Source organism: Mus pahari, chromosome 2 (assembly GCF_900095145.1).
Source record: "Mus pahari chromosome 2, PAHARI_EIJ_v1.1, whole genome shotgun sequence".
NCBI lineage: Eukaryota > Metazoa > Chordata > Mammalia > Rodentia > Muridae > Mus > Mus pahari.
Window position 1 is genome coordinate 108701380 of NC_034591.1, and position 15474 is coordinate 108716853.

Below are 15474 nucleotides of genomic sequence, written 5' to 3' on the forward strand. Positions count from 1 at the left end.
GACTAACAGTTGAGCACTGTGTACAGGATGGATACACTGGGCAAGCACGCTGCTCACATCCCAGGATGGACCAAATGGGGCAGATGTAAGCCTTTCCCACACTACTCAGGACACTGTGCAATTTAAAGCATGCGGTCTACTTCCATATGCTAGGATTTGTCTACTTAATATTTTCACATTGCGGTTGAATGTGGGTAACTGGAGAGCAAAACTGGATTGCACAGCGCTGTATTCTGTGCTCTATACTCTACATGTCTCTTTGCTTTGGTAATAGCTTTATTCTTTTTAAGATTTATTTTATTGTGTTTAATTATGTGCCTGTGTATATGTCTCTGTGTGTGTGTGGGGGGGGGGGAGTATGTATGTGAGTGCAGGTATCTGCAGAGGCCAGAAGAGGGTGTCAGCTCCCCCTGGAAATGCAGTTGCAGGGTGTTGTGTTCTGCCTGTCATGGGTGTTAGGAATTGAATTTGGATTCTTTGCAAGGGCAGCAAATGCTCTTAACCACCGAGGGTCCTGGGAGCAGCTTGATTTGATAGGAAGGTCCCCAACAATAGTGGTCACCTGCTTAGTGTGTAGTTTGATGGCTTTAAAGCATTGCCATCCTCATAGCCGGGAGACTGAGGCAGAAAGACTGAATTCTAGGCCAGACTGGGCCACATAACGAGACTTTGTCTCACAACCAAAAAAAGAATAAAGGGATCGCTGTCTCCTCACCCATTGCCCCAGAGCCTGCATTTTGCCCCAGGCAATCTGTCCTCAACCTATTTCTGTCCCTGTGGGTTTCCCTGGACACATCACAGAAATGATCTTATGTGGTCCTTAGTGACAGGCATCAGACACTGAACACACTGGCTTCAGAGGCTCCTTTCTGTAACAGCTGGGACTCCCCAGGGTGCACCGTATCCAGGTGGCCACACTACCCAAGCCTCACCCCCAGCCCCATCCTCTGCCTCGCTGATGCCCCACGGAGATGGTCTCCTGCTTACAAGAGCTCCTGTGTTCTTTCCTTCGCTGTCTTCTCCTCCCTGCTGTTGTCCTGGGGCTCATGGGTCCTCTGGGCAGGGTGCTGGCGTTGGCACAGGGAAAGGCGGGGTTCATAGTTGGTGAGGAGAAGGGAGTCGAGGACACGGCTGGGGAGACCAGAGCACAGCCCCATGAGCCCCAGCAGGGCCCTAATCACTTGCATAGGGGTTGGGGAGGAGAACCACATATTCACAGGGACACAGACAGGCATGCCGTCTCCCCTTCACCTAAGTCCCTTACTGCCTCCACCCCCACCCCCTGAGCCTCACTGACCAAGATTTCCACAGATCTCTAGGGATGGGCTAAGTGATGCAGGGTATCCCCTCTTGCTCCTGTGTTGGTTTCCACCCCGTGTACCGACACCGCCCACCAGGAAGGGGTTTAAGGACGGCAGCATTGCTGCAGCAGCAGATACATTACATCGGCTCTGGTCCTGGCCTCCAGCTGCCCAGGTGGGTGCCCTGCAGTGGCTTGGCCTTGGGCTGTGACAAGAAGGGGCACAGGGGTCCCAGCGGTGCAGCTGCTCGCTCCTCTGTATTCTCACTGTGGCAGCAAGAAGAAGAAAGTGGCCTGGGTGTCTGGGGCTGTCCGGGCGGCTATAGTCCTCACAAGCCAATGGTGAGACCCAAGATCCTTGCACTGTCCAAGCCAGCAAGGCACAGAACACTCTGCTCATGGGCACTGCTACCCACCCTGTGCCAAGCCCTGTGACCAGGTCCCAGCTGCCCTGACAGCCAGGAAGGCCAATCCCCTCAGGGCTGGCTCCGGACTCCAGAGGTTCCCGGCTGAGTGCTACCCACAAAAGCCCCCTGTAAAAACTTCAGGAGCACAGCAGGCAGGTAGATGGTGCCCACGAGGCCCCTAAACTTCTGTGGCAGCATGGAACCACATGGGGCCCTAGTGATTGGCTGCCCCCATTCCTGGCTCTGGGCTCTATTGTTGGTTCTGTTAAATGGGCCCTGGAGAGTGGCTGCCTCCTCGGGTTGTAGGGAGGTTGAGAAAGAATCCCAAAGGCTGCCAGCAGGGCCAGGCCCTTAGCAGAGACTAAATGAACAAATCCCAGCATCTGGCTCCCACAGCCTCTGCAGTCTCAGTTTACCTGCCAAGTGTGCCTGCTTAAGGCTTTGTCCTGGAGCCCGTTCCATCCCAGGTTTGGGTCGTGAGACTTGCCGAGGTGCCTACCTGCCTCTGGGGGCTTCAGGGGCCGACAACTCTGGGGCGCAGGCAAGATCTCCAGTCGAACTTTCTCAGTCACACTGGCCAGGAGCTTAGTGGCCTCCACCAGTGAGCAGTGTTCTGTGCTGGTGCCATCGATGGCGAGGATGTGGTCTCCAGCATGCAGCGCACCACTCCTGGGGGACAGGGGCACAGAGAGGCTGGTCCAGAGGACAGAGCCACAGGTTGCCTCTGCCCTGCATAGCCCTGCTTCGCCTCACCTGTCCACCACGCTAGCTGGCTTGATACGGTCGATAGTGATAGCTGGCTTGTTCCGGTGGGAGCCAGTGGTGAGAGAGATCCCCAGGGCAGATCCTGGGGTCTTGGCTATTTCTACCACCAAAGGGCCTGAAGCATTGGCCACGGTGTCTGGAATGATGGGGAGGGAAAATATAAAGATTCGTGGAAAGTAAAGGTGCTTGCTGTCCTGCCTGGCCTAACTCTGCTGTCCTTTAGCCCTTACTGCTGAGGAAGGGGATGGCAGCATGGAGGGTAGGAGGTCTATACAGCCATCAGCAAGTCAGGCCAGGCCTCCATTGTACTGCAGAAACATCCCTTACCTTCACCCCAAGCACCCTGGTTTCACATCAGCTCTCCCTGAGGCAGTTAGTCACTTCCTCAGCCCCTGGCTTCTACCTTCACCCCTTCTGTCCTGGCCCCGTCCTACTCAGCCACCTGCAGCAGTCAGGCTGCCCCTCACTCTTGAGCCAAAATCTCCTGCCCCAGGGCATTTGCACTTACAGATCATCCTGGCTAAAGCTTTGCCACTCCACTTCATACTCTAGGTAGAACCCATACCCGTGTGTGTGCGTGTGTGTGTGTGTGTGTGTGTGTGTGTGTGTGTGTGTACAGGAGTGTGCTAATTGACATTCCCCCTCTACAACTAGACACTTCACCTGTATTGTCCCTGCCTGGCCCCCAGTGATATCAGGAGATGCCTGATACTGTCAAGAGGCCCAGAGAGGCTAAAGCACTGGCCCAAGACCACACAGTCTTTATAGTACTGAGGATCTGGGACCTCTTCTTGCCCCAGTCCTTACCCTCAGACCTGAACGTACCTGGGGTGGCCACGTCATACTCCACTTGGAAAAGGGCCTCATGGCTACACTGTTGCAGGGTGGCTATTGCGGTAGCATGGCTGGCCCCATGCAGTGGGATCCCATCTATGCTGAGCAGCCTGTCGCCCACCTTTAAGGAACCCTCCCTGTAAGCAAGATGAAAGCCCCAATCAGGGATGAGACACACAGAATGAGTCAGGGGTGAACAGAGTGCAAGTAAAAGGTCTCGGGCCAGCTCTGATGCCCTCTACCCACAGCATATCTGAGCTGGGTGTGTTCTTCAAGGCCACTCACATCACAGCCCAGATAAGGTGTCGGCCTGGCTGGGGACACACAGCATCAGAGAAGGGGCGGTCTGCTCTTTGTAGAATCCCTCCCATTGTCCCCACTCCAATTTTCCAACAGTGACTCTGGCCTAGTGACAGATGAGCTTGGGAAAGAACTCAGCAGTGCTCCAGTTTGGGTCCAACCCCTGCCCTGGAATGTCACCCCTGACAGGTGCCGAAGCTATTCCAGGAGGTTCTATGAATAGCGACTCATGCAGGGCCCCAGACCAAGACCAAATTTAGATCTACAACAAGCCTGGTCCAGGCTTCTCTTAAAATGGTTAGGAGTGAGTCTCCTGCTCAAAGAACAAGGGTGAGGGGTCAGGAGACAGAAGCAGGGCCTGGACATATTCCTCTCCCACACCCTGTCCTCCTGGCCCAGCTGGGACAGCCAGAGATGGTCAGTCACAGAGCCCAGAGTGCTTTGCTCCAGGCTAAGTCAGGAAGATGCTGGGAAGAGTCAAGCTGAGGCCTCTCCTAGCCACTTCCATCCATTCTCTGAGGTTACTTGTCAAGTGGCCAGGGACAAAGATGCTTCTGTCTCAGGCAGACTCACCTGTCCGCTGGACCACCAGGTCTCACGTAAGTCAGGACCAATGGGCGGGATTTGTGCAGGTCCTCATGGGCACCTCCTGGATAGAATTCAACAGGGAGCAGAGGTCACTTATCCATGGTTCTCCTGGCAAGCCAAGGCCTTAACACTAGCCCAGGCAGCCTCCTTCCCCACAGGTGGGACGAGGGACAGAAAACACAATGCGAATCCTCTCTTGGTCACATCACACAGCCAGCCTCTCCTCCTGAGCTCTCATCTTCTTTTCCTTTTTGCCCTGGTGACTAGGTAACTCAAACTTTGTCATGCATCTGCGGTAGCTTTCCATCATCTCTGTGTGTTCCCTCATCAGCCATGCGTGCCTTGTTGCTCCTCACAACTGTCCATGTGATATTTGACTAAGTGGTGCTGTGTTCTTTAAAGGGCTAAGCAAGGGCTGGTGAGATACAGTTCAGCAGGCTTGCTGCCCAGCCTCATGGCCTGAGTTCGTTACACAGAACCCACCCAGTGAAATGAGAGAACCGACTCCTACCCATTGTCCTTTGACACACACACACACACACACACACACACACACACACACACACCATGTCGCAATATGCATGCATGCGCATGTATGAGCACACAGAGAGACAGGAAGATGAATAAAGAAACTGAGAAAGCCCTAATCAAAATGTAGGTCACGTTCACCAATGTGACGCAGAACACACATGGATCCTCAGGGACCTCATTCTGGTCACCTCAAGTCCAAGGAAAGCTGTCACACTGACCTCTGAGGACAAAGCCAAAGCTGTTGCCTTCCTTGTAGAGGGAGACGTCCACCGTCTTGGAAATGATCCTCGGGTTGTTTTCGGGAGCTGTAGGGAAATCGAGGCCTCCTTTGAGTCTCTGCCACATCTCTGTGCTGCTGGTAGATGTGCCCAAGGCTCACTCCAGGAGAACCAAGTGACCAGTCAGAGTCACGGCGACGGCTGACCTCTCTCTACTTTATAGGCAGAGGAGGCGGGGGCACTGGAAGGTCCTCATCTCTACCCAACCTAGACCACCACAGACAGGGGAGAGGGCCTGATAGGCTCACGAGGGCCACAGCAGAGCACGGGATAGAGAGACTCAGGGCTAGACCAGGCTTGCTTCCAGCCACTCCAATTAAGTCTTTAGACCGACTTTGAAAATTCAGAACTGGGAGAAATCCTAGGCCGCTGTGCTCAGTGCAGGGCAGTGGGGTTGGGAGCAATGGGTAAGGAAACAAGTTACTCAGCCTGTGTCTCTATACCCTTTTCTATCCAGCTACGCAAGATGACAGGTTATAAACAGGGTCCCACCACTACCTGTTGACAACATACTATGTCTACCATGCTCTACCATATGTGGCCAGCCTCCAGATATCACCCACCCTGTCTAGGTGATTCCCCAACCCCAGCCCAGGCCCCGGGCAGGGAGGCATCTCTGTCCCCCCACGCCTGAGGCAGTGGTCAGAGTTCCCCGTCCAAGGGCACCCACCGGGCGGGGGCAGCTCATACTCCACCTCCAGCACCACGCGCTCGCCCACATTCTTCAGCAGTGTGATGATCTCGTCATGTCGGAGGCGGGTCAGATGGATCCCGTTCACTGAGCGGATGTAGTCGCCCACATTCAGTAGATCACTCCTAAAGCAAGAGACCCAGAGCCCAAGTTGGGTCAGCGCTGGCCTCTGGTACCAACATTCACACTACCCTCTCCCAGGACACTCTGAGAGCTGAGACTCAGAGCGGTCCTTCCCTTGTGCAAGGCCACACAGCAAGGGATAAGATGGCACCTGTCCAACCAAGCCTGAGTATGACATCCAGAACTCTCCAGCCTGTCCCACTGTGCTGGCCTGGTGACAGCATCATGGTGACATCACTGACTATCCTGCACAAACCCAGTGGTGGCCTGCTCATTGCTCTTCTCTTGGGTTCTTCCCTCTGAAGCCCTTCTGATCAATTCATCTGGACACTTAGACCAACTTCCAGCCCTTGTTGTCTAGGGGGAGCATCCAGGACAGTGTGTACAGACCACTACCTTAGTTGGAAAGCCCTGGAGGGCTTCCTGGAAGCAGTGGCTTCTGTGTTGCATGTGGAGGGATGAATAGAGAGTCTGCCAGGAGGATGCCCTGGGGACAGAGGGAATGACATGGAAGGGTACGTGGCCTTGCCTGGGTGGGGTGCTGTGGCCACAGGGGAGGAGAAGGAAAAGAGGCTGGGCCTTGAATCAGCATCTGTTAGAGGATGCCCTGTGGCGGACATCAAGCTCCCCACACTTATCTGTCCCCTCCAATGCCCATCTACTACCCCACACGTCTTACCTGGCTGCCAGGCCCCCAGGCCTCAAGTTGGAGACTCTGGGCTTCCCGTCCTTGTCAGTCCCACCGGAGATGGTCAGGCCCAGAGTGCTGCCCTCACGTTTGATCAGCTCCACCATGGTGATGCCCCGGAACTCCTCTGTGGGCAGACAGACAGGATGAGCAGGTAAGCGTCCATTCTGAGGCCAAGCCCGGGGAGGCTAGGGCAGGAAGGTCGGCACTCCGCCACTTTATGCTGGGTGGCATCACCCTCCACCAGGAGTGGCCACACTGAGGACACAGTCCACGGCAGTGCCGATATGTCACGAGTCATCAGAACTCTCAGGGCAGAGATCAAGGCCAAGCACGATCCACCATACCTGGAATGCTCTGGCGGCGGCACACCAGAGCCCCGTCGGCCCCCGCTGTGTCCTTTCCCCCTTTTGAGTAAGGCCCATCATCTGTGGGAGAAAGGTAGAAACTGGAATCAGAAACCAGACCAGGTCCCACTTTCATCTTTGTTCCTCTGGGGGAACATTTCTACCTCATGCTATGTGTAACAGTTATACCCAGCTCTCTGCCACGGTGTCCCAGGGCTCTCCTAGGGCTGAAGAAGGCATGGATAAGGATCCCCATGTGGGCATCTTCTCAGCCAATTTAAGGTTGGATGTCTGCCATGCCCATGTCATTGTGATCATGGGTAATATTACCCAAACTATCCAGAAAGGAAGCTGAGGCTCAGAGAGGGAGAACTGAGTTCAGGGTCACACAGCTGAGGGGTTTATGATCTAGCTTAGAAACCCAGGCCTGTTAGCCCCTGTCTCAGGATCTAGATGCATACTTGGAAAGGCCAGCACTTACCATGGTTTTCATGACCAGACCTGGCCAGTAGTGTATCCATGTGCGCGCACACATGAGTGCATGCATGTGTGTGTGTGTGTGTGTCTGTGTTAATGCTTTACACATTATAAATTCTGCTTATGTGTAAGCCGGCGAACCTTAGCTTTACTAGGTGGAAAATCTCTTCCATTGCATTGTGGAGTAGTATTTCCCAGCCTCTCCCTCTCAAGAATCTTAGCAGATGGACCGGGACCTGCCACTCTCTTCTCAGATCCTCACCACCCCTCTCTCATTCCCTGTCTTCTTGCCTTCCTGGGACGTGTCTCATCTGCACAGACATTTGGCTTTGAGGGATTTTTTTTAAAAGAGTTATTAGAGCACAGTGTGGTGGCACAGGTTGTAACCCCAGCACTCCAGGGGCAGAAAAAGGTTAGGATCTCAAGGTCATCCTCAACCCTCCAGTGACTTCAAGGCCAGCCTATCCTATGAGACAATAATAATAATAATAATAATAATAATACCCAAACCAACTAAACAAAAAAACCAAAAACCAAAGAGATGACCCCCAGATATTTTAACTATAAAGAGAATACAGTCGGCCCTCTCTTTCCACACCTGCAGATTCAACCATTAAAAATAAAAGTTTGGAAAACAATTGTTCCTATACTGAATATGCCCAGGCTCCCCTCGCCCCACCCCCTTCCATGAATCCCTAAGCAACACAGGAAAGCAGCTCTGACAAACACAGACATTGTGCTGGGCATTTTCAAAACCTCTAGAGATGAGGTACCTTAGCTGTCCCTCGGTATTCACTGGGACCCCTAAAGGACCCCAGGTTTGCAGATTCTCCACTCACATCCATAAAATAACTGTGTATGTTATTAACATAGCTACAACCTTCCAGCTAGAGCCAGATGACTGAGTTACACGCTAAGTAAGATGACGACCAAAAGAAGACTCGAGTATGCTTATACAGACAAACTCTTTTCCTGATATTTTTGATGTGTGGTTGATTGACCCACAGAAGCAGGACAAGCAGTACAGAAAACTGACGGTTCCTGGAACACACACAGGTGACATGCAAAACTGACACTGCTTAAAAACCTGATCTGAGCTCTGTGGCTTTTGCTATTTGCAGGCCAAGGAAGCAGTTCCCCTTCAACACCTGGGGATAATCCCAGCCCAGCAGAACCTGCTTAATCTAGAAGGTCGAACGGCTCAGTGGTCTGTACTGGCCTGGGCGAGCTGTGCCTTTCCCTGTCTGCTGTCTGATGGCCTCCTCTATCCATTCCCAGGTCCACCCACACCTGTGTTTCTGAACGGCCTGAAGTTGCCAGGGTGTTCACGTCACCTGCTCTGTGGGGAAGCCACTGCCCCTCCCTCCCTGCAGGTCCCTTGCTTTATGCCATTCCTTCTCTGGGCTTTACTGTTTTCGAGGCTGTAGCCTCATTAGATGCTCACAGTGAACTTGGGTGGGGGTGGGGGAGTCCTTCACGTCCATTTGACAGATAAAGAAGCTGAGGCTCAGACTGGCAGTTCCAAGGCAGACTCTGTGCGTCCATCCCAGACCCACAGCCCCGTACCTCTTGACCAGGCTGTGTGCCAGGCTCCTCCCAGTCTCACTGTCCTCAGCCCCGGGATGACAGTCATTAAGCCGACAGGCTCCCTGTGCTGTCTGAGGAGGGAGCCTCCTCCCCAGGTACCAGGGGCACCTGCAGCTTCCTACCCCTCCCCCAGCCCTCGGGAGTTGATACTGCACATGCCTCCATCATCCCCTTAAGGAAGACCAGCTCAGAGCAGAAAGGTCCACCCTTCTAAGTGGACTGTGCCTGTCATTCAACAGGCGTGGGGTGGCATCTTCTTCTCCCTCAAGCCTCTGGGCTAGGGTCAGACAGAAGCCATGGTCCCTCTGCAGGTGACAAAGGCCACATGCCTCATCCCAGCTAGGTCTTTCTATACAAAGGATCAGCCTGGTTCAAGACAGGACTTGGACTACTGTCAGGGCTCAGTGAGTTTATCAACCCCAGCTCTAACGGTTTTTCGGGGGTGGGGGGGAGGGCTCTGTATTGCATGAAGGTTCACAGCACACTGGTCTCCATTTCCAGGCATTAACTGACCCTGGAGCAGCCAGAGATGATTCCAGGAATTGTCAAGTGTTCCATGGGGGTGCCACATCAGCCTCCACTGAGGACCACTGTTCTATGAACAGGGCTGTGCTCAGCCTAGCTAGAGGCAAGGCTTGGCTAGGGTCAGGGCCACAGCTCAACTGAGACCCTTGGAAACCTTCGTTCTCTTTAGTCTAACCCATGAGAAACTGTCTGGGTTCTCCATTAACTCTGCAAAGTGGCCAGGCCCCCTCTGCTTGCCAAAAAAAAAAAAAAAAAAAATTATAATGAAATAGAACAAAAAAAAAAAAAAAAAAAAAAATAGCTGGTAAGTAGCCAAACAGCAGCTACGGTGAATAGCATTTTAGTGCTCCTGGAGTGGGGTCCCCAGCAGCTCTGTGTTCACGCTCCTTCCCAGACCCATGCTCACAGCCGTCACCGATTCAGGCAACACACCATTTAGTATAATGCCTGCCGTTACTGCTCCCTCGTACGTCCTTCATTACCTCCAACAAGACGCTTCTAAGCTAATAAAATTAGAACGGCTTCCTTCCACCAGCGATGTGGGCAGACGTCTCGAGTGTTTCACCAGGACAATTGTGAAATTGAAATGTGTCTCATCCCAGGCAAATCAGATGCTGTCACCTAGGCTCCCTCCTTCTTGGGCTGTCCCAGGGGGATGGGAGATGAGCTTCAAGGTTTATGTGTCTGTGGGGAAGGGTATGGGAGCCTGTGTTTGAAGGAAGCTGAGGACCAAGTTTATCCAGAACCAAATTTATCTGGCTGCCAGCTGTGTAGTTCCAGGTTGAGATGAGGTTGCAAGCTAAGGTAATGGCATTGTGTACAGCATCCATAATCAGGGACTGGGGAAATGGCTCAGTGGATAACGTGCTTGCCACACAAGCAGGAGGACCTGAGTTCAGATCCCCCCAGAACCCACACAAAAAGCCAGGCCTGTGCACAGGCATACATACATACACACACACACACACACACACACACACACACACACACACACACACANAGAGAGAGAGAGAGAGAGAGAGAGAGAGAGAGAGAGAGAGAGAGAGACAGCTAGCAGTAAGCAGAGACCTGAATAAGGTTTGACATTTCAAGTGGATCCCAGAGGCCTCTGTTGGAGGTCAGGAGGTCAGGAGGTCGTACTGGCTAGGAGAGCTACTGGATTGGAGGCTTTTCTATCTAACAGCCCTTCCCCCAAATCATATTCAGAGTAACCCACAGTGAATGGGTGATATGAACTGATGCTTTTTCAGGGAGGGACACCAGCCCCGCCTCCAAGAACAACCTTGTGATGGGAGAGACTGAGACACATTCAAACCAAGAATCAAAGCATGATCAGAGTTGTCAACTGGCTGCATGCCCCGAGCTTCTAATCTCTACCTATAAAGTGGGGGTGCCTCCCTCACTGAGAGCAGTGAGCAATTAGGGGACCACTCTATTATAGATGCCTCCACGTGCTTTGGCCCCCAGAGCCCCCTCAGGGAACACGCTCACATTCTCCTGTCCTCTTGGTTTTTTTATTTTTATTTTTATTTTATTTTTTTATTTTAGAGGTGGGGAATATTCTCGGACCTGGTAATTACATGCTTAGAGATGAAGGCTTTTCAAAAAAAAAAAAATCTTTCCCACCAATTTCAGCTGGAAATGTGCATAAAAAACAGGGATATTTTTATCTACATTTTTCTAGTCTCCTTCCAGCAATGGCCAATTATGAGCACTACTTCAGTCGGTCGGTGCTGTAGAAATTGCTTCCGAGGGAAATTCACTTCCAGGGCCCATGGGGAGCCAGGGCACAGGCCTGGACACCTGGTCCTGGCTGCCACAACCAGGCGGGCAGAGGTGTGAGGGGGGGGTCCTTCTGCTTTTTCTTCTCAGGCAAATCTTGCTGATCCACCCTACATCTTCTTCCTCTGCAGCCCCAGGGAGCTACTGAGCTCACAAAAGGGAAAGGAAGTGTGTCCCCTGCCAATCTGCTTTGCCAGGGTGCCGCCTAAATAGAGTGCCAGGAAAGGGCACAGGCCCGAGGGGTGCTGCAAACTCAGCTCAGGCCTGTCATCTGCATCGGAGGCACTTGGACAAGCTGGAGATGAAGCCTTCCTTAGTGGGACCCCTGTGTTCCCATGACAGCTGGATTAAGGTCCCCACTCCCAGGCCAGATTCACTGACAATTCCTGGAGAGCGGCCGCTGCTTAGCATTATATCCCTGCCCAACCTTGATTTGATCCACCAGCCTACAGAAGGCACTGTTGCTATGCAGAGGAAAGGATGAACTTTGGAGTCGGGTCAGCTTGACATGCTGATATATACAGCTGGAGAAACGGAGGCACAGAGAGGGGTTTAAGTATTGCCTCATGGTGAAAGATGGAATGGGCTTTGCCCCAGGCCTGGTTCTAAGAACTTCAAAGTCATTACCACACTGTCTTCACAACAAGCCTGAGTCAGAAGCGCTACTGTCACCATCATGGGATAGATGGAGAAACCAAGGCACACGGAAGTTAAGGGAACCACAATAAGGACACTCAGTCCTGGATGCTTTCAAGCCCAAGAACCTGGTTCCCAGGGCATCTAGGCCAGCCCTCTATGACCCCTCCCTCTGGGCATGACACCTCAATCCCTGGGCCTGTCTGTTCAGAGACGTTCTTCCACAGTGACAACCCTGTTCTCTGCAGGGCTGGGTCAGCACAGGACCGACCTATGGATGTGGGCTTTGGTCTCCATAGCCAAAAGGCCTCCAGGAAGCCAGCTTTCCATGGGCAGAGGCATGGGATGATAGACAAGAGAGCCGCAGCACATTTTCAATGGTATGAGCAGAGCACTCACACATCAAACAGAAAGCCTCACCGTGCAATGTCAAGGTGGCTAGAGAGAATGAGAATCCGCAACCCTGCTGGGCTTGTGCTCCGCCAGTCTGCTGCAAGCATCCACACAAGCCGCTGTTTACTGAGAAGGAAGGGAAGCAGTCTCATAGGGGTCTCTGTGATGGGGTGACACCTGGCACCCTGCAGGTCGTCATGGAACTAGGTGACCCTGACCCATGAGGGACACATCCTTCATGCCTAGCTCTGTTCCCTACACCTAACAAGAGCACAAAAGGGCCCAAGCGAGGATGAAGGAACCACAACCTAGGTAGGGTAAGACTCCTTAGAGCCGTGATTAGCGTCACTCCTTCCTCTGCCTGGAAGGCCTCCCAGATACCCACAAATCCCTTCTCTCACCTCTTGGCAGTAACCTGATGAAATGTCCCCTAGTCAGGGAGGCCATGCCCACGAGTCTGTTGCACAGACTCACCCCAACACTTCCCGAAGTCTTGAAGTCTCTTCCCATTTGTTCCTTTGCATTCAACATTATCAGAAAGACTTCACTCTACGTAAGAGTGGAGGGAACAGGGCTCTCCAGCATTCTATAGGCACCTAGCTTTTGAACTCCATCCCCATCTGTAGAAAAGGAGAATGGCCATCAAAGAAGCATAATGAGTGGCCAGAGGCCAGGAACAGGAAGGGGTTGAGCCTGGGTGGAGCCCACCCCTCCCTGGCTCCAGGCGACTGGCTTATCCCCAAGTGGATGACCTCTAAAGGTTCCCCTATGGCCACAGCCCAGGCCTAGAAATGGCTCCGATGAAGCCCCTGAAGAGGAGAGTGTCAACAGGGACCCTCTCACTGTGCATACACTCTGCCTCAGTTGTCCTGAGTCTGGAATACTAGGTGGCTGGTATTCACGAAATCCTGGACGCTCCTGATGACAAAGACATCTTTGTGGTCAGGAGTCGGAGGACATGCCCGTCCTTTGGGCAGCAGTTTGAGGGCAGTGTGTGTGTGTGTGTGTGTGTGTGTGTGTGCGCGCGCGCGCGTGCAGGAGTGAGGGACACTCTCAGGCACTTTCTTTGGAGTCAGGTCTACTGTACCTGTTACCTTCCATCCCACAAATACCCTAGAGGCTCCCAGGAGAGAGCCTGGCCAGGCCCAGGAGGGGATCTGAGGAAAGAGCCACCTGGGTAGAGTCCATCCAGGCCAGAGAGAGCCAGACTGCCTGCTTGCTCCACAGGCCTCAGTCCCCACCCCACCCCTGCAGTGTGGTCACCTATGCAGTGACCGCCTGTTGGTTCTCTCTCCCTGCTTTAGGAGAGGCTAGTGAGAGGCCCCATGGTTGGTTTAAGCAAAGGGCATGGAATCCATGCTGAACCCTTAGTCTTTTGAGGGAACTACTGGAGACAGACTCTCTGACACAAAGCTTGGAGAACAAGGAGAAGAAGGAACAGGATGGAGAATGGGAAGGGAATGAGGAATACAGCACGCCTAGACTCCGTTGTTCCCGAAGCTCCATTTCGGGACTTTACTTTTTAAAAAAGGAGCCTCGGGATTGAAGTCAAGGAACGCTGATGTAGGTGTGATCCTACAACCCAGGGAGGACATTCTCAGGGGCTGGAGTGGAGAAGGAACTCTGGGAAGCATCAGAATAGAAACCAGAGGACTCAGCAGAGGCTGGGCTCAGGAGCTGTGATCAGACTTCAGGTTTAGCCACGCCCTCCCGGGAACCCAGGGGTTGAGGCAGGCCAGAACACCAGGACACAGGCTCTACTGTGGGCAGAAGCCCCAAAGCCAGGAAGAGAATGGGGCGAGGGCCCAGCAGGCCTGGGGGTAAGAAAATCACAGAAGTTCCAACCTCCCCAAGTCAAACTGTATGTGACATGTGTGTCCCTGAAGGAGACCTGGGGTGCATGGTCCCTACTCTGGAAGCTATAGAGAGGTATGTAGACCTTGGAAGGTATTGAGAACATTAAAAGGTGGAAACCCTTAAAGGCACAGAGAGCTGAGTGACCTACACTGTTGGGGGAGGTCAGGCTGTCCCAGCAAGCTGAAGTTAGGGAAACAGACAGACAGACAGACAGACAGACAGGGACAGACAATATACTTGCCCCATAGTCCCTCCCCAGTCCCAGATACTACCACAGCCACCTAGGAATGTGGCAGCTGGGCCCCGCCCCTCTACTGAGTTCCAGAGCCCCGGTCTCTCAGAAACCTTCATCCAGCCTGCTCTCAGGGAAGGCTCACTCCCAATGGGCAGCCCCATGCTCCCAACAACCCTACTCTACTCCCCTCACGGAGGCAGGAAGGGCAGCCTCCCTGGGTCTCTGACTGAACTCCCTGTAGCCTATGCCCAGGGTCAGTCCTGGGAGGCAGCTTTCCAGTAACAGGACAGCTCCAGAGCAGAACCACAGCCCTTGGCACCTGCCTGGTTAGAGATCCCATGTCCTCTTTCCCACCAGACTTCCAGAGTGGCAGCCCCATTCCTAGTGTGCAGGCCCCTCTCTGCAGCTGGTATGGTGCCTGCATGTTCCACGTACCTGCCTCGGCAGGGCTGTCCCGGCTGAGCCCACACAGCATGTCTGCTGTCTCTGCACTGCCCACAGCTCCCAGACACACGCTAGGTTCCTCCCTCACCCTCTCCGGGGAGGGGCTCAGGAGCTCCCTCCCACTGGTGGGGCATAGTCCACCCACTGCAGCCTGCTCACTCCTTAAAGGGGCCAAAGCTTTCTTCACTGTGTCTCCAAGATGAGTATCTGAGGCCCCTTCAGCCAGGGGCATACGGCAGCACTAGACTTTTAGAAGAGGACCATAGAATCTTAGAAGAGAATCCTAGGGCCCTCCCCAGTCTCCTGGACACATGACTTTGATCCTAAAGTGCTCCAGGACTTTGGCAAATGACTTGTTTTTCTGGACCTCAGTTTCCACATCTGGAAAGGAGGACAGACCTTCCCAAACTTCACTCTTGTAAGGAGCCGATTTCAGCAGGACTGGCATAGGATTCCAGTCATAAGTCCCAAAGTGCAGCGGCCTCTCTGGCCATGTGATTGCCCTCGAGGCACCTCTGCAGATGCTCACAGTCCCCCCCAAGAACCCTGGCATTGATCCCTCCCCTCCCCCTTCTCACCGCCTCACTTTTTTCTCTGGAAGCTGAGACTTAGGACCATGAAGCTAACAGCCTACCATATAGAGTGTTACATGGGGAATGAATATGTCAGGCCAAGAATCTTCCACA

The 15474-nt window shown here is 53.2% G+C and overlaps 1 protein-coding gene across 5 annotated transcripts in view; it reads right to left on the reverse strand.

Moving 5' to 3' along the window:
• The window catches only part of Grip2 (glutamate receptor interacting protein 2), a 44415-nt gene that overhangs the window by 17703 nt on the left and 11238 nt on the right, over positions 1-15474 (reverse strand). For 4 of the 5 annotated variants that reach the window (XM_021190769.1, XM_029535375.1, XM_029535374.1 and 1 more), the window contains exons 2-11: positions 6853-6933; positions 6497-6632; positions 5674-5819; positions 4944-5030; positions 4180-4255; positions 3298-3443; positions 2461-2608; positions 2207-2376; positions 1445-1567; positions 988-1131 (exon numbers count right to left, since the gene is read on the reverse strand). In XM_021190769.1, the coding sequence (XP_021046428.1) occupies positions 988-1131; positions 1445-1567; positions 2207-2376; positions 2461-2608; positions 3298-3443; positions 4180-4255; positions 4944-5030; positions 5674-5819; positions 6497-6632; positions 6853-6933 (1257 nt within the window). Of the gene's footprint in view, positions 1-987; positions 1132-1444; positions 1568-2206; positions 2377-2460; positions 2609-3297; positions 3444-4179; positions 4256-4943; positions 5031-5673; positions 5820-6496; positions 6633-6852; positions 6934-14779; positions 14829-15474 lie in introns of those variants that run through there. The other variant, XM_021190770.2, reaches the window with a different exon arrangement.